Source organism: Pimephales promelas, chromosome 18 (genome assembly GCF_988280905.1).
Source record: "Pimephales promelas chromosome 18, fPimPro1.hap1.1, whole genome shotgun sequence".
Classification (NCBI taxonomy): Eukaryota; Metazoa; Chordata; class Actinopteri; order Cypriniformes; family Leuciscidae; genus Pimephales; species Pimephales promelas.
In genome coordinates this window covers 22754500-22769332 of record NC_142786.1, presented here as the reverse complement: position 1 = coordinate 22769332, position 14833 = coordinate 22754500, and the positions used below count along the sequence as shown (strand labels likewise).

The window sequence follows — 14833 nt, the reverse complement described above, 5'->3', positions numbered from 1 at the left end:
TATTTTCAGCCTAATTGAGTCAGTCCCACAAGTAATTTGTGGTCCAATAAAGGCAAGCGAAGAAATGTGTATTATTGATCACTGGTCTCTTTTTTGTTTTGTTTTTGTTTACAGAATACATGTCTATGCATATCTATGCACAGTTTTATCCAAATGACTTTCAAGCAGTCCTAAAATTGTCCATGTTGTTCATCTTTTTCCTCCACACCCCCTTTTGCGACAAAGTCGAGGCAAAAAAGCACAGCTGCAAAAACAATAAAGCAGTCAGGAGTCTCGCAAGACAGATAAAAAGCTATTCTCGAATGCGAATTGACCATCAGATCCCTGTAACATATTTTGATGTTTCAGTGACAGGATTCAGGCACAGAGGAACTTGCTTTGCCTTTGTTCAGAGACGGATGAGTGTAGCCTGTCCTCTAGAGGATTGTTTCCCAGTAGCTCGAGAGTGTCCCACAAATCGACACATCCTTTGGTTTTTTGCGAAGAATCTTTTTTTGTTTTGTGGTCACGTTCCTGAAAAGGATGTGAAGGGAGCCTGAATCTAGCAGCTTTAATATAACATATTTTGCGGCCCGTGTCTGTATTTTTCTGCGTTTCAACTCGCAGAAGCAGAGCAATAGAGTTTCAGTGGTGCCAACACGGGCTTTGGATGCTCTGTTGTCAGCTCTTAAGAGCTGTCTGAGATGGGGGAGTTTGCAAACATTCAGTCAATGTTGCTTTAAAGGAGCATCCAGTCTCCAGTTTGACTGAATCCCTTTGCCAGTATTGTCTTTTTCTCCGAACGTTCACGCGTACGTCTCGCCCGTCTTGAGGGCCACTAGCTCTGAGTCTTCTGTTTGTTTTCCGTTCAAGTGTTCACTGTTGCTGTCGTGATGGAACATGAATGCAGGCACCTCGGTGATGGAGGTGGCGGTGTAGGAGGTGGATCTCATGGAGCAGTGCTCGCGTCGACGCTGACCCCACTGGGCTTTGTATTGCGTCCACTGCCGTTTCAGAGCTCCCTGGACCTGCAGTGAAACACGTCAGAATCAGAGAAACTAAATACTGTTTTCACTGTCGCTTTTGGTTAATGCATTCTTGCTGAATAAAATAAAAATATCGTTTTTTTTTTTGTTATGTAAGTACTAATAAACTACATGTACTTACTATAGGGTTAGGGTAGGATTAGGATTTGGTTTAGGGTTAGTTGCATGTAATTATGTATAATTTACTGTTATTATAAGTTCATGTAACATGACACTGTGAAATAAAGTGTTACCTAATAGTCTTACTGACACAATACTGGTAGAATGTAAATATGTTTTTGGCTATTTTACAGAATCAGCCAGTGATTTTTTTTTCTTTCTTTTTTTTTTGTTCTTTTTTTTGAAAGTTTAATATAATTGGACAAAGCTGTAGTCATTTTTTCTTGCGCTGAGTCGTCTCATCAGTCAGAACGTTCTTAGAGCTTTGTAGTTTTATTATAACCATCTTTGAACTGGAGTCAAACGCAGTCTGTGATCAGTCTTTTAAACAAATATATTCAATTATTAAACACCTATACAAATTGCGGTTGAATTTAATGTTCATCAATTTCAGGTAGCAGTTTAACATCTGTTTTTATCTGGTAACATCTGGTTTCCCAGAGCCTTGTCAGGACAAAATTGTGATTTGACAAGCTGTGCATCAAAGTTACTTTAAACTGTACTTTTATTTATTCTTTTTGTTGTTGTTGTTGTTTTTTTCATTTCCAACTTTCTTTAGTGTGTAATGTTGCTGGTTGAGAATGAAAAAGGTCAGCAAAGCTACACAGCAAAAAGTCACTGCTAAGTGAGATATTGTCAGTGCGCTCTGTTTCCTGCAGTCTTGAGTTTTCTTCTGGGAATAAACATCAAAATATTCCTCATTTAAATAATTCCCACGCAAGGCATAAGCAAAAAAAAAAAAAAAAATGGAGTGAGGCCTGGTTGAGTTAGTTAGTAGCATGTTAAAACTTGCGGTTGTGGTACAGGGCGTGACATTTCTGCAACACTCTCCAAGCGATTGACCAATCACAACAACTGGTCCACCTGACCAATCAGAACACATTGTGTTTTTCAGAAGGAGGGGCTTCATAGAGACAGGAACTAAACAGAGTGTTACAGACAGACTGGGAAGAGAGGTGCTGCAACAACGTCAAATATGTGAAAAATAAAGGTTCAAGAATTAAGTTATTCAAGTAGAGCCCATAAACAAAATCAAGACTTTGTGATAGGGCATAATTGGTCCACTTTCATGAAAAAAAAAATGTTAATTTGACATAAATATGCTTTGACCATAACTTTAGAAATAATCAAGTTTTTGTTTTATATTCCGTCAGTATATGAGAATTATATTACTATTATAATAAATGATTTTGATGCGCCAATTACCGCTCTGTACTTTTAACACATAACAAAGAGGGATATTGGATCAGGCACAAATCATGAGGAGACAGGGACATTAGACTAGAACGAATCATTACGCTGAGGTAAACAAACACCACCACAAAGAAAAATGTTATTCTGTGTCAGTGCTCCTTTTATTGTCCTGAAACAGGATCTGTGCTTAGGACACATCTAAATAGTTTGTAGACGCGCTGATGCTGATGCGAGCTGGCTGCTCAAGCATAAGCTAATAATTGACCCATTTTCCAGGCCCAGAAATAATTCGGCATGTTTAAAACATGACTTACACATAGGCGGATGAAAGGCGCTAATTCATTCCATTCAAGTTTGTGCCAGGAACCTCATGCTGAGTATTCTAATGAAACTGTGTCTTCATTGTTTTGGTTTTGTCATGCATAAGTGCTCTTAGTCTGTTTTCCTCAAGTCTGCTAAATGCGATTTGACGTGGCTGTTGGTATTTACCGCCACTTAATACTCTTTTCATGTACACCCTCACTTCAAGAGACGCTTCAAGAACACGTCTGGCCTTCAAATAGATGTTCAGTGAATGTATAAACACATGACATGAGAAACGCCTCCATCCTTTGTGGGTATGACCGACCCTTGAGAGAGTTATATCAGCGGCAGAACAATGCAACAGCAAAGGTCAACTTTAGGCCAAACTTTAAAGTAGCCATGAAATTCTAATTTTATTTATGGAATATTGCAGTATTTATTATAAATGATTTATCCAGGCACATTATTTATTTCTCGTGCCCTCATAACCTTATATCAAAGTAACTCCCCCTCGCTCTTGCAGCGTCATCTCTTCTCTTCTCTTCTCTGATGATGTTTTTACTGGTGTGAAGGCGGGGCAACCTGTCACTCACATCAGATCCACCAATAGCAAACCAGTTAAAATGGATGATTGATGATAAATATGGTAATTGTGTTTTTAAACAAGTTTATTAATACTATTACAGAAATATTGCCTGCTTCTTACCTATTTAATGTGTGACTATTAGTTTATTAGTTTTAGTTTAATATTAGTTTATGTTAAAACTGTGTAATCCCAATGGATGAAAAAAAAAAAAATATATATATATATATATAGAGAGAGAGAGAGAGAGAGAGAGAGAGAGAGAGAGAGAGAGAGAGTGATGAATGATGTTGATTACATAATCTCTTTGAGTTCATTTAACTGAACCTCTTTAAAACCCTCATTTTCACATTCACAGTCAACAGCCATGTCATGTGTGTGCGTCAAGACAGATCATGGAGGAAAGCGACATCAACCATATCTGAATCAATGTGTCAGTTGCACAACATGGCCAGGTATTCACCCAGAAACTCGCTGAATGCCTGACTGACTTCCCAAACACCGGCCACTTTGACAAAACGTCAAGCTATCTCAAAGGTCACATCCTTCACACAGGGGGTGATTTCGCCCCCTGTGTTTTTATGTTTAGCCCCCTGTATACGGACGTTTTGTCAAAGTGGCATTTAACATAGTTTCTATGATGTGGAAAGCAATTGTTGTTTATTGACCTCATGTCAATTTAAACCTGAATGCTGTATTCCAAGTCATCGCAATAGTTTTAAATTGCCCCAATTTTAAAGGTTCCCAATTTTGTTTTGGAGTTCTTCCCATGCACCCAAGATCAAAAACACTTTATTTTTCACATAATATACATTGCACATCACCTAAAATGTCTGAAAATGGTTAGTTTAAAGATTCAGTCTCTCCAAGCCCCTCCTTTCCGAAAGATTACTCTTCTCTGATTGGTCTGATGGCGCAGTCTGTTGTGATTGGTCGATTGCTTACAGCGGTTATTACCATATCTGACTTTCAGCTCTGAAGGCTTCCTCAGCACTTGATACAGTGAAACAAACAGTAATGATAGAGTTGTTTTTTTCTGAATTATTTCCAGCTCAAGTCCTCAACCTTTTGAAGGGCAGCAAAGTGGATTCACAGCACTGAAAACAGTGTCATCTCGACATGTTGACAACACAACCAAACTTCCAGTCTCAGCTTCAAAAACAGTGTTTGAGGACTTTTTGCGGGCAGCAATTGAAAACCATACAGTCTGGCATTATGCAAATTTGTTGTATTTTGTTACGCAGGCATGTGACAGGAAGTGAGACTGGAATTGCAGTTTAGAACCGATTCTTTCTTTTAGGAGACAATTGCTGCGTCCCAATTCGCTTACTTATACTACGCCCTAAAAGTATGTACTCTTTTTGTGAAGTAAAAGTACATACTTTTGAGTGTGTAGCAAAAGAGTAGGCAAGCTTTGGGACATACTATCACGTCATCTTTAACGGACAGCTCTGTCGCGTCCATCCTGTCACCGTAAACTGCCCTGTCAATCATCTTGTCACAGTTAAAATCCTCCATTCAATCTAATTTAATTTACTACCATTTCGGAGAGCACGTTCATCTGCCAGTCGTGGGTCTTTAATGCAGAGGCATGATGCATTTTTTAAAAGTAATGGCTAAACGTATCTTTACAAAAGTTCACAATGCTGCTGCATATGCAATATAATGTGGACAACATTGAATAATTTCATTTTCGTCAGGTTAGATACTGATAATTAAACACTCAAAGCTCTTTATCTAAACCTCTCTACACAACCGCGGGACTCGCGCGTCCTCCGTGTCTGTAGTTTTTTAACACTTTTTACTCGTGTTTGTAGTTCTAACCGAATCCTCGTCCGACGCGCAATGGTTTCTGGGCAATATCAGCCGTTAGAGTGTGCATCGATCTACACTTCGGATTCTAACCGGAAATAGTAGACTATCCGGGTCTCTTTGAAACACTCATTTCAACATACTACGATTTGGGACGTACTAATTCTGTTTTCGAATACTATTTAGGACGGATAGTATGCGAATTGGGACGCAGCAAGTAACTCTTTTGCAATCACAAATAGCTATATTACGCACTGCACTACCTCTAATCTGACATACCTCTTGAATGTCATTCTCCATTCCACATATTCACATTGGCGAATTCTAGTTTTGTTGTTAATCGTGTAAACCAATGACTTTTGACATTACAACTTGCCACTACAGTATATTTTGGTTTGAATGTGAATTATCCATTACGAAAAAGTTGCATGGGCTATTTTTATGGGGGTTTTATGACATTGCATGGAAATTATTAAAATTATATTTCTCAAATTAAAACCTAACTAGATGAGGGTGAGTGAACAATACCAGAATAAGCATTATGGGGTGAAATATCTCTTTAAAATCATATTAGTCTGCTTACCTCTCCATTGAAAAAACAGAATATGGTTGCCACCAGCAATCCCTTGCAAAACAGAAAATATGGAAGCATTAACAATCATTTTTAGGTGTCTTCCACAATTAAAAAGAGTTAGCATTCAGTCTTAGTTACCTGGTAATGCATTAATATGTGCATGATGTAATCATATATCTCTCCTGCCAAGCGGTTTTCTGGTCGCCAAGGGAAGATGACGAACTGAATGCCCAATAAGGGCACCAGAATGAGGGTGGCTCTCACCGCTTTCATATACATGTTAGACTCCGCACGGTGTGTATCTCTCAGTTTGGTCACCAAGACCCGTACTATGTTCAGCAGAAAGAATAAATTGACCTACAACATAAAAAGATATATATAAAATGAGCTCCAAACAGTCTTTAATTAAGATGCTCTATTTAGATTTTAATTTCACACAGAGTTACCACAATTAAGATGTGAATGAACACAGTGTAGTCATTGACTCGATAATCCAATTTTAACAGAAACGTGTTCTAATGAGATGTTAAACGCAATATTTGTCATTTGCGGCACTAAGAACATAATATTGCTTTCAAACTTTTCCTCAAAATGAAGCATTCTCAAGTTTTTTTTTTCATGATTAAAATGGATTACTCAGAGAGATTCATAGTGTGTGAATATATGCAAAGCTCAATATGATAGATAATAAATGAATGGACTCACTAATAAAGCTGCCATAATAGGGCCGTGAACCACGTAGAGCAGATGGGTCTCCACACTCATCCAGCAGCTAGTGGAAAAATATAATAAATCTCATATCAGACCCACTGTCCACTGAATCTGGCCTGTCTTCTGTATTTACTGCTGAAAAGCAGTGAACGTTACTCACTTGTCATCAAAGTATTTCTTTCTCGCCACAGCATGGATGGATGCAGGCACCAAGGGGAATCCTGTTGAAAGGAGAATTGAGACATAAGTCACAAAATATTATGCCCCTAATGCAAAATGAATGATAACGCTGTAACTGTTATTAGACGGTGAGCCACGACCATGTGAAATGCGTAACTTGATTTATTGAAGTATTTGAAATCATAGCGCTTTACGGGCTCATCATTTATAGGCTAAATAAACAGTTGTCTTGATGCATGACGAGGGGACGATTATCAGTAAATAATGACTTACATTTCAGCCTGTTTCTCACTCAAAGTTATCAAACAATAATGCACAGATGATATGAACTATGATACATTTATGGTGTTTTTTTTTTGGAAAACACTTCTTGGAAATACTTCAAACGTTTCCCATTTGTTTGTCACAGTCAAACGTAAGTCATATAGGGTAGGAATGAGGAAATAATAAATTTTTTTGGGGTGATATGCGAATTTTAACAACGGCTTTGAATATCCTCAGGACAGCTTGAAAAGCCACAAGGCAGATTTTATACAGATGGTGGAAGGCTGTCTTTTCTCCCTGTGGAAATGGATGATCTGGCACAGGGTTATCATACAATCTTTAATAATGCTCCACAATTCAAGGCTTTTTTTTTTTTTTTTTTTTTTGTCCATATGTTGGCTACTTCCTAACCCATGTCATTGCTGACAAAGAGAACAGCCGAAACAAGATAGTTAAGCCCTGATCTTCAAAAATCCGTCCTAATAAAACTGCAAGTGGGAACAGTAAAGTACCACGACCTCAAACATCCACAACTTCCCAGCACATTGTGTACTAACTGTATATTGGCTGATTCGTCTGAGTTTCGTCTGTGTTTGTGCCGGCGACAGTGTTTTCTGTTTATGGAGCAAGAGGACATGACCACAAGCAAATGTATCCAATAAATTATGGAGCAAAGACTGATGAAACAGCTGCCTTTGAAACCAGGTCACGATAAACTCTGTGCTTAGCTAATAGAAAGGGCGTTCATATTTACTATTTAGAGTTGGCTGACAGATGGGAAAGCAAAAATGGAAGCTGCGTTCAGACATGGGAAGCACAGACTCACCCCAGCCCAGAAGATAATACCAGTGCAGATGCTGCTCCTCTGCAAAAACAGCCACCACAATCAGCGTGTGCAGATAAATCCCCTCGCAGAGCATCCAGAAATAGTTACAGCCCAGCATGTACATGTGGAAGAAGTGCAGCACCTTGCAGCCAATCTGCAGAGAGACAAAAGTGAGAGAATGAAGTAGACGGGTGCTTTAAGTTTCACAATTCAGGCAACATCTAACAGGACAGCTCTGGCGAAATTACAATGTCCAACCCAATTTATACTGGTTTGGTTCTGGTCTAGATAGTTAAGAAATGAATGCTTTGCCAGTTATCTACTGCAGTGGCTCAGGTGGTTGGTAACATTTATTTTGAATAAAATCAATTTCATGAATTTACATAGGCACTGAAAATTATTTACAGGGTACAGGCTGAGTGGAATAACTTATAATTTAATAAAATCATAACCAACAGCAGAAATCCAAATTGAATTTATTTAAACATCCAAATGTTGTTTTCGTTTTAGCCAAATTAGTGACTGATTGATTTAAATTAGTTTGGATGCACAACTTAAAACAACGGGAATCCTTTCTTTTTAAAGTCCATTTATTTTGCTATCCTAATTATGCATGGTTATATATTGAGTTTCATTTTATTATTGGTTGAATTCTGGTTATTGGCTGAGACATGTGTGTTGCGTTCTTTAACGGTCTGGCTAGGAAAAAAAAGCTATTTTGTGGTGCCAAACCCCCTCATGGAAAAAGAAAGCCTTCGTGATTACAACTGTTACAGTGAGCCCTTATCAGGATCAATTGAACAATGGATTTTCAAAAGTATGTGAAGTTCATGGCATACACTCTTTAACCTCTAAGAGTTTTACAAGAGACTTTACATTTTCAAATCCATACAAATGACGCGGAACAAAACTAACTGTGATTGGTTGCTTTACATGTCAGTCAAACTGCCAATGAAAGCAAACCTACTGTATTGAGTCCAGACCTTCTACCATTGGTAGAGACTAAGTGACATGTAGTTACAAAGTTATACACTCACCTAAAGGATTATTAGGAACACCTGTTCAATTTCCCGTGAATGCAATTATCTAATCAACCAATCACATGGCAGTTGCTTTGATTCATTTAGGGGTGTGGTCCTGGCCAAGACAATCTCCTGAACTCCAAACTGAATGTCAGAATGGGAAAGAAAGGTGATTCAATCAATTTTGAGCGTGGCATGGTTGTTTGTGCCAGACGGGCTGGTCTGAGTATTTCACGATCTGCTTATTTACTGGGATTTTCACGCACAACCATTTCTAGGGTTTACAAAGAATGGTGTAAAAAATGGAAAAAACATCCAGTATGCGGCAGTCCTGTGGGCGAAAATTCCTTGTTGATGCTAGAGGTCAGAGGAGAATGGGCCGACTGATTCAAGCTGATAGAAGAGCAACTTTGACTGAAATAACCACTCGTTACAACCGAGGTATGCAGCAAAGCATTTGTGAAGCCACAACACGCTAAACACAACACAACAGCAGAAGACCCCACCGGGTACCACTCATCTCCACTACAAATAGGAAAAAGAGGCTACAATTTGCAAGAGCTCACCAAAATTTGTTGAAGACTGGAAAAATGTTGCCTGGTCTGATGTGTCTCGATTTCTGTTGAGACATTCTGATGATAGTCAGAATTTGGCGTAAACAGAATGAGAACATGGATCCGTCATGCCTTGTTACCACTGTGCAGGCTGGTGATGGTGGTGTAATGGTGTGTGGGGGATGTTTTCTTGGCAAACTTTAGGCCCCTTAGTGCCAATTGGGCATTGTTTAAATGCCACGGCCTTCTTGACCATTGTCTCTGACCATGTCCATCCCTTTATGGCCACCATGTACCCATCCTCTGATGGCTACTTCCAGCAGGATAATGCACCATGTCACAAAGCTCGAATCATTTCAAATTGGTTTCTTGAACATGACAATGAGTTCACTGCACTAAAATGGCCCCCACAGTCACCAGATCTCAACCCAATAGAGCATCTTTGGGATGTGGTGGAATGGGAGCTTTGTGCCCTGGATGTGCATCCCACAAATCTCCATCAACTGCAAGATGCTATCCTATCCATATGGGACAACATTTCTAAAGAATGCTTTCAGCACCTTGTTGAATCAATGCCATGTAGAGTTAAAGCCCTTTGAACAGTTTGCAGTTTGCACTGAAACTTTCTTTTGGACCTTGAACCGTTTGGTTACTAGTAAAGTCCATTATATGGAGAAAAATCCTGGAATGTTTTCATCAAAAACCTTAATTTCTTTTCGACTGAAGAAAGAAAGACATGGACATCTTGGATGACATGGGGTTGAGTAAGTTATCAGCAAAAGTTTTTTTTTTTAAAGTGAACTACTCCTTTAAGGGTTTGTCCATATTTGACCCAAGAATGAGTTGAAACAATTCTCAAACAACAAACTTGAGAATGAACAAAAAAAAAAACTTTTTTTTTTTCCGCAGTACAGTTGGATTGAGAGGAAGAAATTTCATTCTTACCTGTATAGTCTGAAGTGTGAACTAAATTGTACAGTCAGCTATATACATATATATATATATATATATATATATATATATATATATATATATATATATTACATTTGCCTGGGGTTTAGAATGACCTAAGGTTATTTCAATTTCAAGTGTGAAAACCCATATCGTTTGAAAAAAAGGCTCTACAAATATTAGATCAGAAGTGTAAAGTAATGATTCAAATTGTCGTTTCATTAGTCATTCAAAGTACAAAGTACAGGGTCAGTAAGAATTTCTATTTTTGGAAAGAAATTCAAGAAATACTTTTATTCAGCAAGGAAGCATTACATTGATTAAAGGTGACAGTAAAGACATTTATAATATTAAAAAGCTTTCTAATTCAGAAAAATTATGTTCTATTGAACTTTTCTATTTATCAAATAATCATGAAAGATTTGAGATGTTTTCAACATTGATAATAATAATAAATGTTTCAGCATATCATGTGGACCGAAGGATCATGTGACACTGAAGACTGGAGTAGTTATGCTGAAAATTCAGTTTTGATCACAGGGATAAATTGCATTTTAACATATATTCAAATAGAATAATTATTTTATTTTATAAATTTTTTTGCTGTATTTTCGATCAAATAAATGCTACTCTGGTGAACAGAAGAAACTTCTTTTAAAAAAATCGTACAAATCTATCTTTAGAACGATAGTGTGTATATATTAAATTAATAACTGAGAAGAATATTTCATTTTTCATTTAATTTAAATTTAAGTTTTGAAAGAATACCCTATGCTTTAACTTGATATTTTGTCTTGATATTAAAAAAAAAACAAAAAAACTTAAGTTTGGGTAAAGATTTTCATTTAGCTAGATATTCTATATTTGTCATATATAAGATTTAAAATGATATTTTAGACTTGAGAAAGACATTTAGTACACCATAAAAGGCTATATTGTTTTATCCACATTGTATTTTCATAGCATGAGACCTTTTTATGGAATATGATCATTTCAGGTTTTGCTCTCTACGGAGGAATGCATAAATCTGCCACACTGGAATGTTCTGCATGATCTAAGAGGTGTAGTGAGGAGAAAAACATTCACTTTAGCTACTGTACCTAATGCGACCGAGGAGAATTGCCTATGCTTCTTTCTGATATACCAATATTATGAAAAAAAAAAAAAAACAGATAAAAAGTGAGACCGTCTAAACCGAGTTTGTATCCTGAGAGTGGAATTTGAAGTTCTAAAAGGACTGGAGTGCAGCGGAGGTGTAGTTTCAGAAAGATCATAATCATTTTTTCTTACTCACCAGCAAATATTGGCTTGTCTGAGAGATGCATTATTCACCAGGCTCCTTCATTTAAAAGACAAACCCTGCTGTGCCTGTAAAAGTACCTTTCTTACTCATGCTTTCTCAAAATAATGTCTGTTTTTTGGGGCCAGTGTAATGCAGTGTAATGTCTTAATGCATTCTTTCGGGGGTGTGGGTGCATTCTCTGTTTAATTTATGGTATCCTTGTTCAGCCTGAAGAACAAGCTCCTGTTTTTCCTCCCAACTCCGGCGAGTCGAGCCGCGGTCAGTGCTGAATGCATTTCCAGCCTCAAGGAGAAGAGGTTACAGATAGGTTTAGTTTAGACTTAAACCCTGTGTTTCTGACATAAGCTGTGCTTAGTCTGACTAGAATGCCATTACATGTCAAGGACATCTGAATTTAAAGTAAAAGAGCCTTGACTTCTAAAGGAAAGTTGTGTGTTGGGAATAACATGTGTGAGGACTTACTGCCAGTTGTGTGGGTTCAGCACGCAGGAGAAAGATGCCATGGACATATGGTAAAAAAGTTAATCTGGATGACTGACGTGTTGTTGGGAGATATGTGTGATCAGTGGATTGAGAATAGACACTACTGCCAGCATTATCTAATTAAAACTGCACACATGTTCTTACAAAGCCGCCAGACAACTCAAAAATTCAGAAGAAGAGATCGTCCAGGCCATGTTAGAGATCAAAAATGTATATTCTAAAGGTTTTTTTAAACGCTTCATGCCAGTTTATTTGCAAGATCAACTATAAGTAGGCCTTTCATTTCCAAGAAAACACTTTGGCCAACGCAGTAAAAACTGTCTCAACCAATAGCTTGAGGCGGGACTATCTGTTTTGCAGACCAATAACAGATTCTGAAACCTGTTTGAAAACTCTGTTTGTCGCTAATTTAATTTAAGGGTACACTTTATTTCGATAGTCCACTTTAGACATTATACTAACTATACACTCACCTAAATGATTATTAAGAAAGCCATACTAATACTGTGTATGAACCCCTTTCGCCTTCGCCTTAAACGATTCCAGACGATGAAAAAGGGATCAAGCAAAACGAAACAAATGGTCACCTTGCATCAAAATGAACAAATCTTTTTCCGAGTCAATTCGTTCATTTCGTTCGTTGAATCAACCAAATGACACAAAAAAAGATTTGTTCCATTTTGATAAACGAGTTCAAACAGGAGAGTCACGAACTCGCGTCACAGAACAGAGCAAGGCGATCATTTGAGCTTATAAAACTTAAAGGGTTAGTTCACCCAAAAATTAAAATTCTGTCACCCTCATGTTGTTCCAACCCCGTAAAACCTTCGTTCATCTTTGAAACACGAATTAAGATATTTTTGATTAAATCTGAGAGCTGGATCACTCCACCATACTAGTCCATAGGCTTCTTGAGGAATTGAAACTTGCTGGCCTCGAAAAGTTATTAAAGACATTGTTAAAATAGTCCAAGTGACTACAATCTTACGTTTAACAAACGACGAGAGCACTTTTTGTGCGCAAAAAACAACAACTATTCATGTCCTTCTCTCTCTGCCTTGAGTCAGGTTACTAGTTTAATAGCGTAAGCTTCTGTTATTGTACGTCACACGCATCACACACGACCAGTGTCGGCCAATAGTGAGCCTACGTGTGACGTAGCTCTATGCTATCACACTACGTTAACTGACTACAGGCGCATAGAGAAGGAAGTGAATAGTTGAAATAAAGTCGTTATTTTTGTTTATTTTTGCGCAAAAAAAAGTATTCTCGTCGCTTGATAAAGTTAAGATTGAGTCACTTGGACTATTTTAACGATGTCTTTAATAACTTTTTGAGACCGGCAAGTTTCAATTCCTCAATAAGCCAATGGACTAGTATGCTGGAGTGATCCAGCTCTCAGATTTCATCAAAAATATCTTAATTTGTGTTCTGAAGATGAACGAAGGTCTTATGGGGTTGGAACAACATGAGGGTGAGTAAATACTGACAGAATTTTAATTTTTGGGTGAACTAACCCTTTAAACTTGTTTTATATATATATATATATATATATATATATATATATATTTTTTTTTTTTTAAATGAGCGATTGTTTCGCTTGAGACCCTTATTCATCCTCTGGAATCGTTTAAAGCCCTTTGAACAGTTTGCAGTTTGCACTGAAACTGTCTTATGTTACGTTTCAACTGTACATGTTTGGCACCAAAATACAGGGTTATAGACCATTTCACAAGATGTAAACAACACTAGTCCAGAAACACTTCCTGTTTCAGTTTGTAACTGTTTTCTTTATTTCACATGTAAAGAAAACATCTTAAAGATGTTTGTTTAACTTTTTGATTCAGTTTTATATGTTCTGTTGGTTGTATTTTATCCCAGCTTTCATGTAGTGTTAAAAGCTGAAACAGGAAGTGCTTCTGGACCAGTGTTGTTTACACCTTGTGAAATGGTCTGTAATAACAGCGCAAAAGCAGTGCTAATCGTGCTTCTGAGCCATGTTTCATAGCCCCGGGTAAAAGGCTGTGCTGCCCCTGCTTCTAATTTACAAGTGTGAAATGTTCCTTTTACGGGGTACAGAGCGAGGTTTAGATAAAAGCCCTGTTGATAATGTGAGCTTTGTGTTGAGGCCACGCACCGGATTCCTCTGCACCACTCTGGGGTTGTTGACCACAGTTAAGAGGTTGATGATGGTACAGGCGGAGTTGAGCACATACGAGAAGAATAAGTTCTTGTGTAGAGTGATTCTCTGACAGCTCAGATTCCTGCATGGAAGATAAAGAAATATTAATCACGGATCATTCATGACAGAGGCAGTTGGGAGACTTTTTGCAGAGTAATCAGTTTGACAGTTCATTTTAGGATTGAAACAAACACATTTTCTGAGATGCGTAATAAATCAATCTGCTTCTAAAACAGATTACAATTTTTACTAATATCAAGCACTGAGCTTTTTTCAGCATGTCCAAGATATGCACCACACTTCTGCTGTCACAGGGGAATACATAATTCATAAATCAGACCATTCATTCATGCCATTGCCATGCACCTCTTCACAGCAGGCTCAATATAGTTTTTGTCTGTCCTGTCTTTCAAATGCCTCCTTACAAAGCCTGCATTGCATTTTGATTGTCAGATATGCAGAAAAGTAGATGCTACTAGCATCCAGAAACAGCGTCAGATTCCCCAATTTTCTCTATGATCTCACCATGAGACTGATGTGCAAAAGTGGTCATATGGTAATATCAGTAACTCAGGGATTTCATAATGAGAAATGTTTTTAGCCCAGTTTCTAGGGGTGTAACGATACCCTCATGTCACGATACTGAACTAACGATAGGATATTATTGCGCATACTCCAACACATATGATAAAAGGTTAACTAAAAAT

The 14833-nt window shown here is 37.7% G+C and overlaps 1 protein-coding gene across 1 annotated transcript in view; it reads right to left on the bottom strand.

Annotated features, from left to right (window-relative positions):
* Positions 1–324: 324 nt before the first annotated feature.
* Positions 325–14833, bottom strand: part of calcr (calcitonin receptor) — a 59375-nt gene continuing 44866 nt past the window's right edge. Inside the window, exons 10-16 of the mRNA XM_039681085.2 lie at positions 14082–14208; positions 7632–7785; positions 6522–6582; positions 6356–6422; positions 5789–6007; positions 5660–5701; positions 325–1007 (exon numbers count right to left, since the gene is read on the bottom strand). Of these exons, the coding sequence (XP_039537019.2) occupies positions 786–1007; positions 5660–5701; positions 5789–6007; positions 6356–6422; positions 6522–6582; positions 7632–7785; positions 14082–14208 (892 nt within the window). The 3' untranslated portion in view covers positions 325–785. The remainder of the gene's footprint in view (positions 1008–5659; positions 5702–5788; positions 6008–6355; positions 6423–6521; positions 6583–7631; positions 7786–14081; positions 14209–14833) is intronic.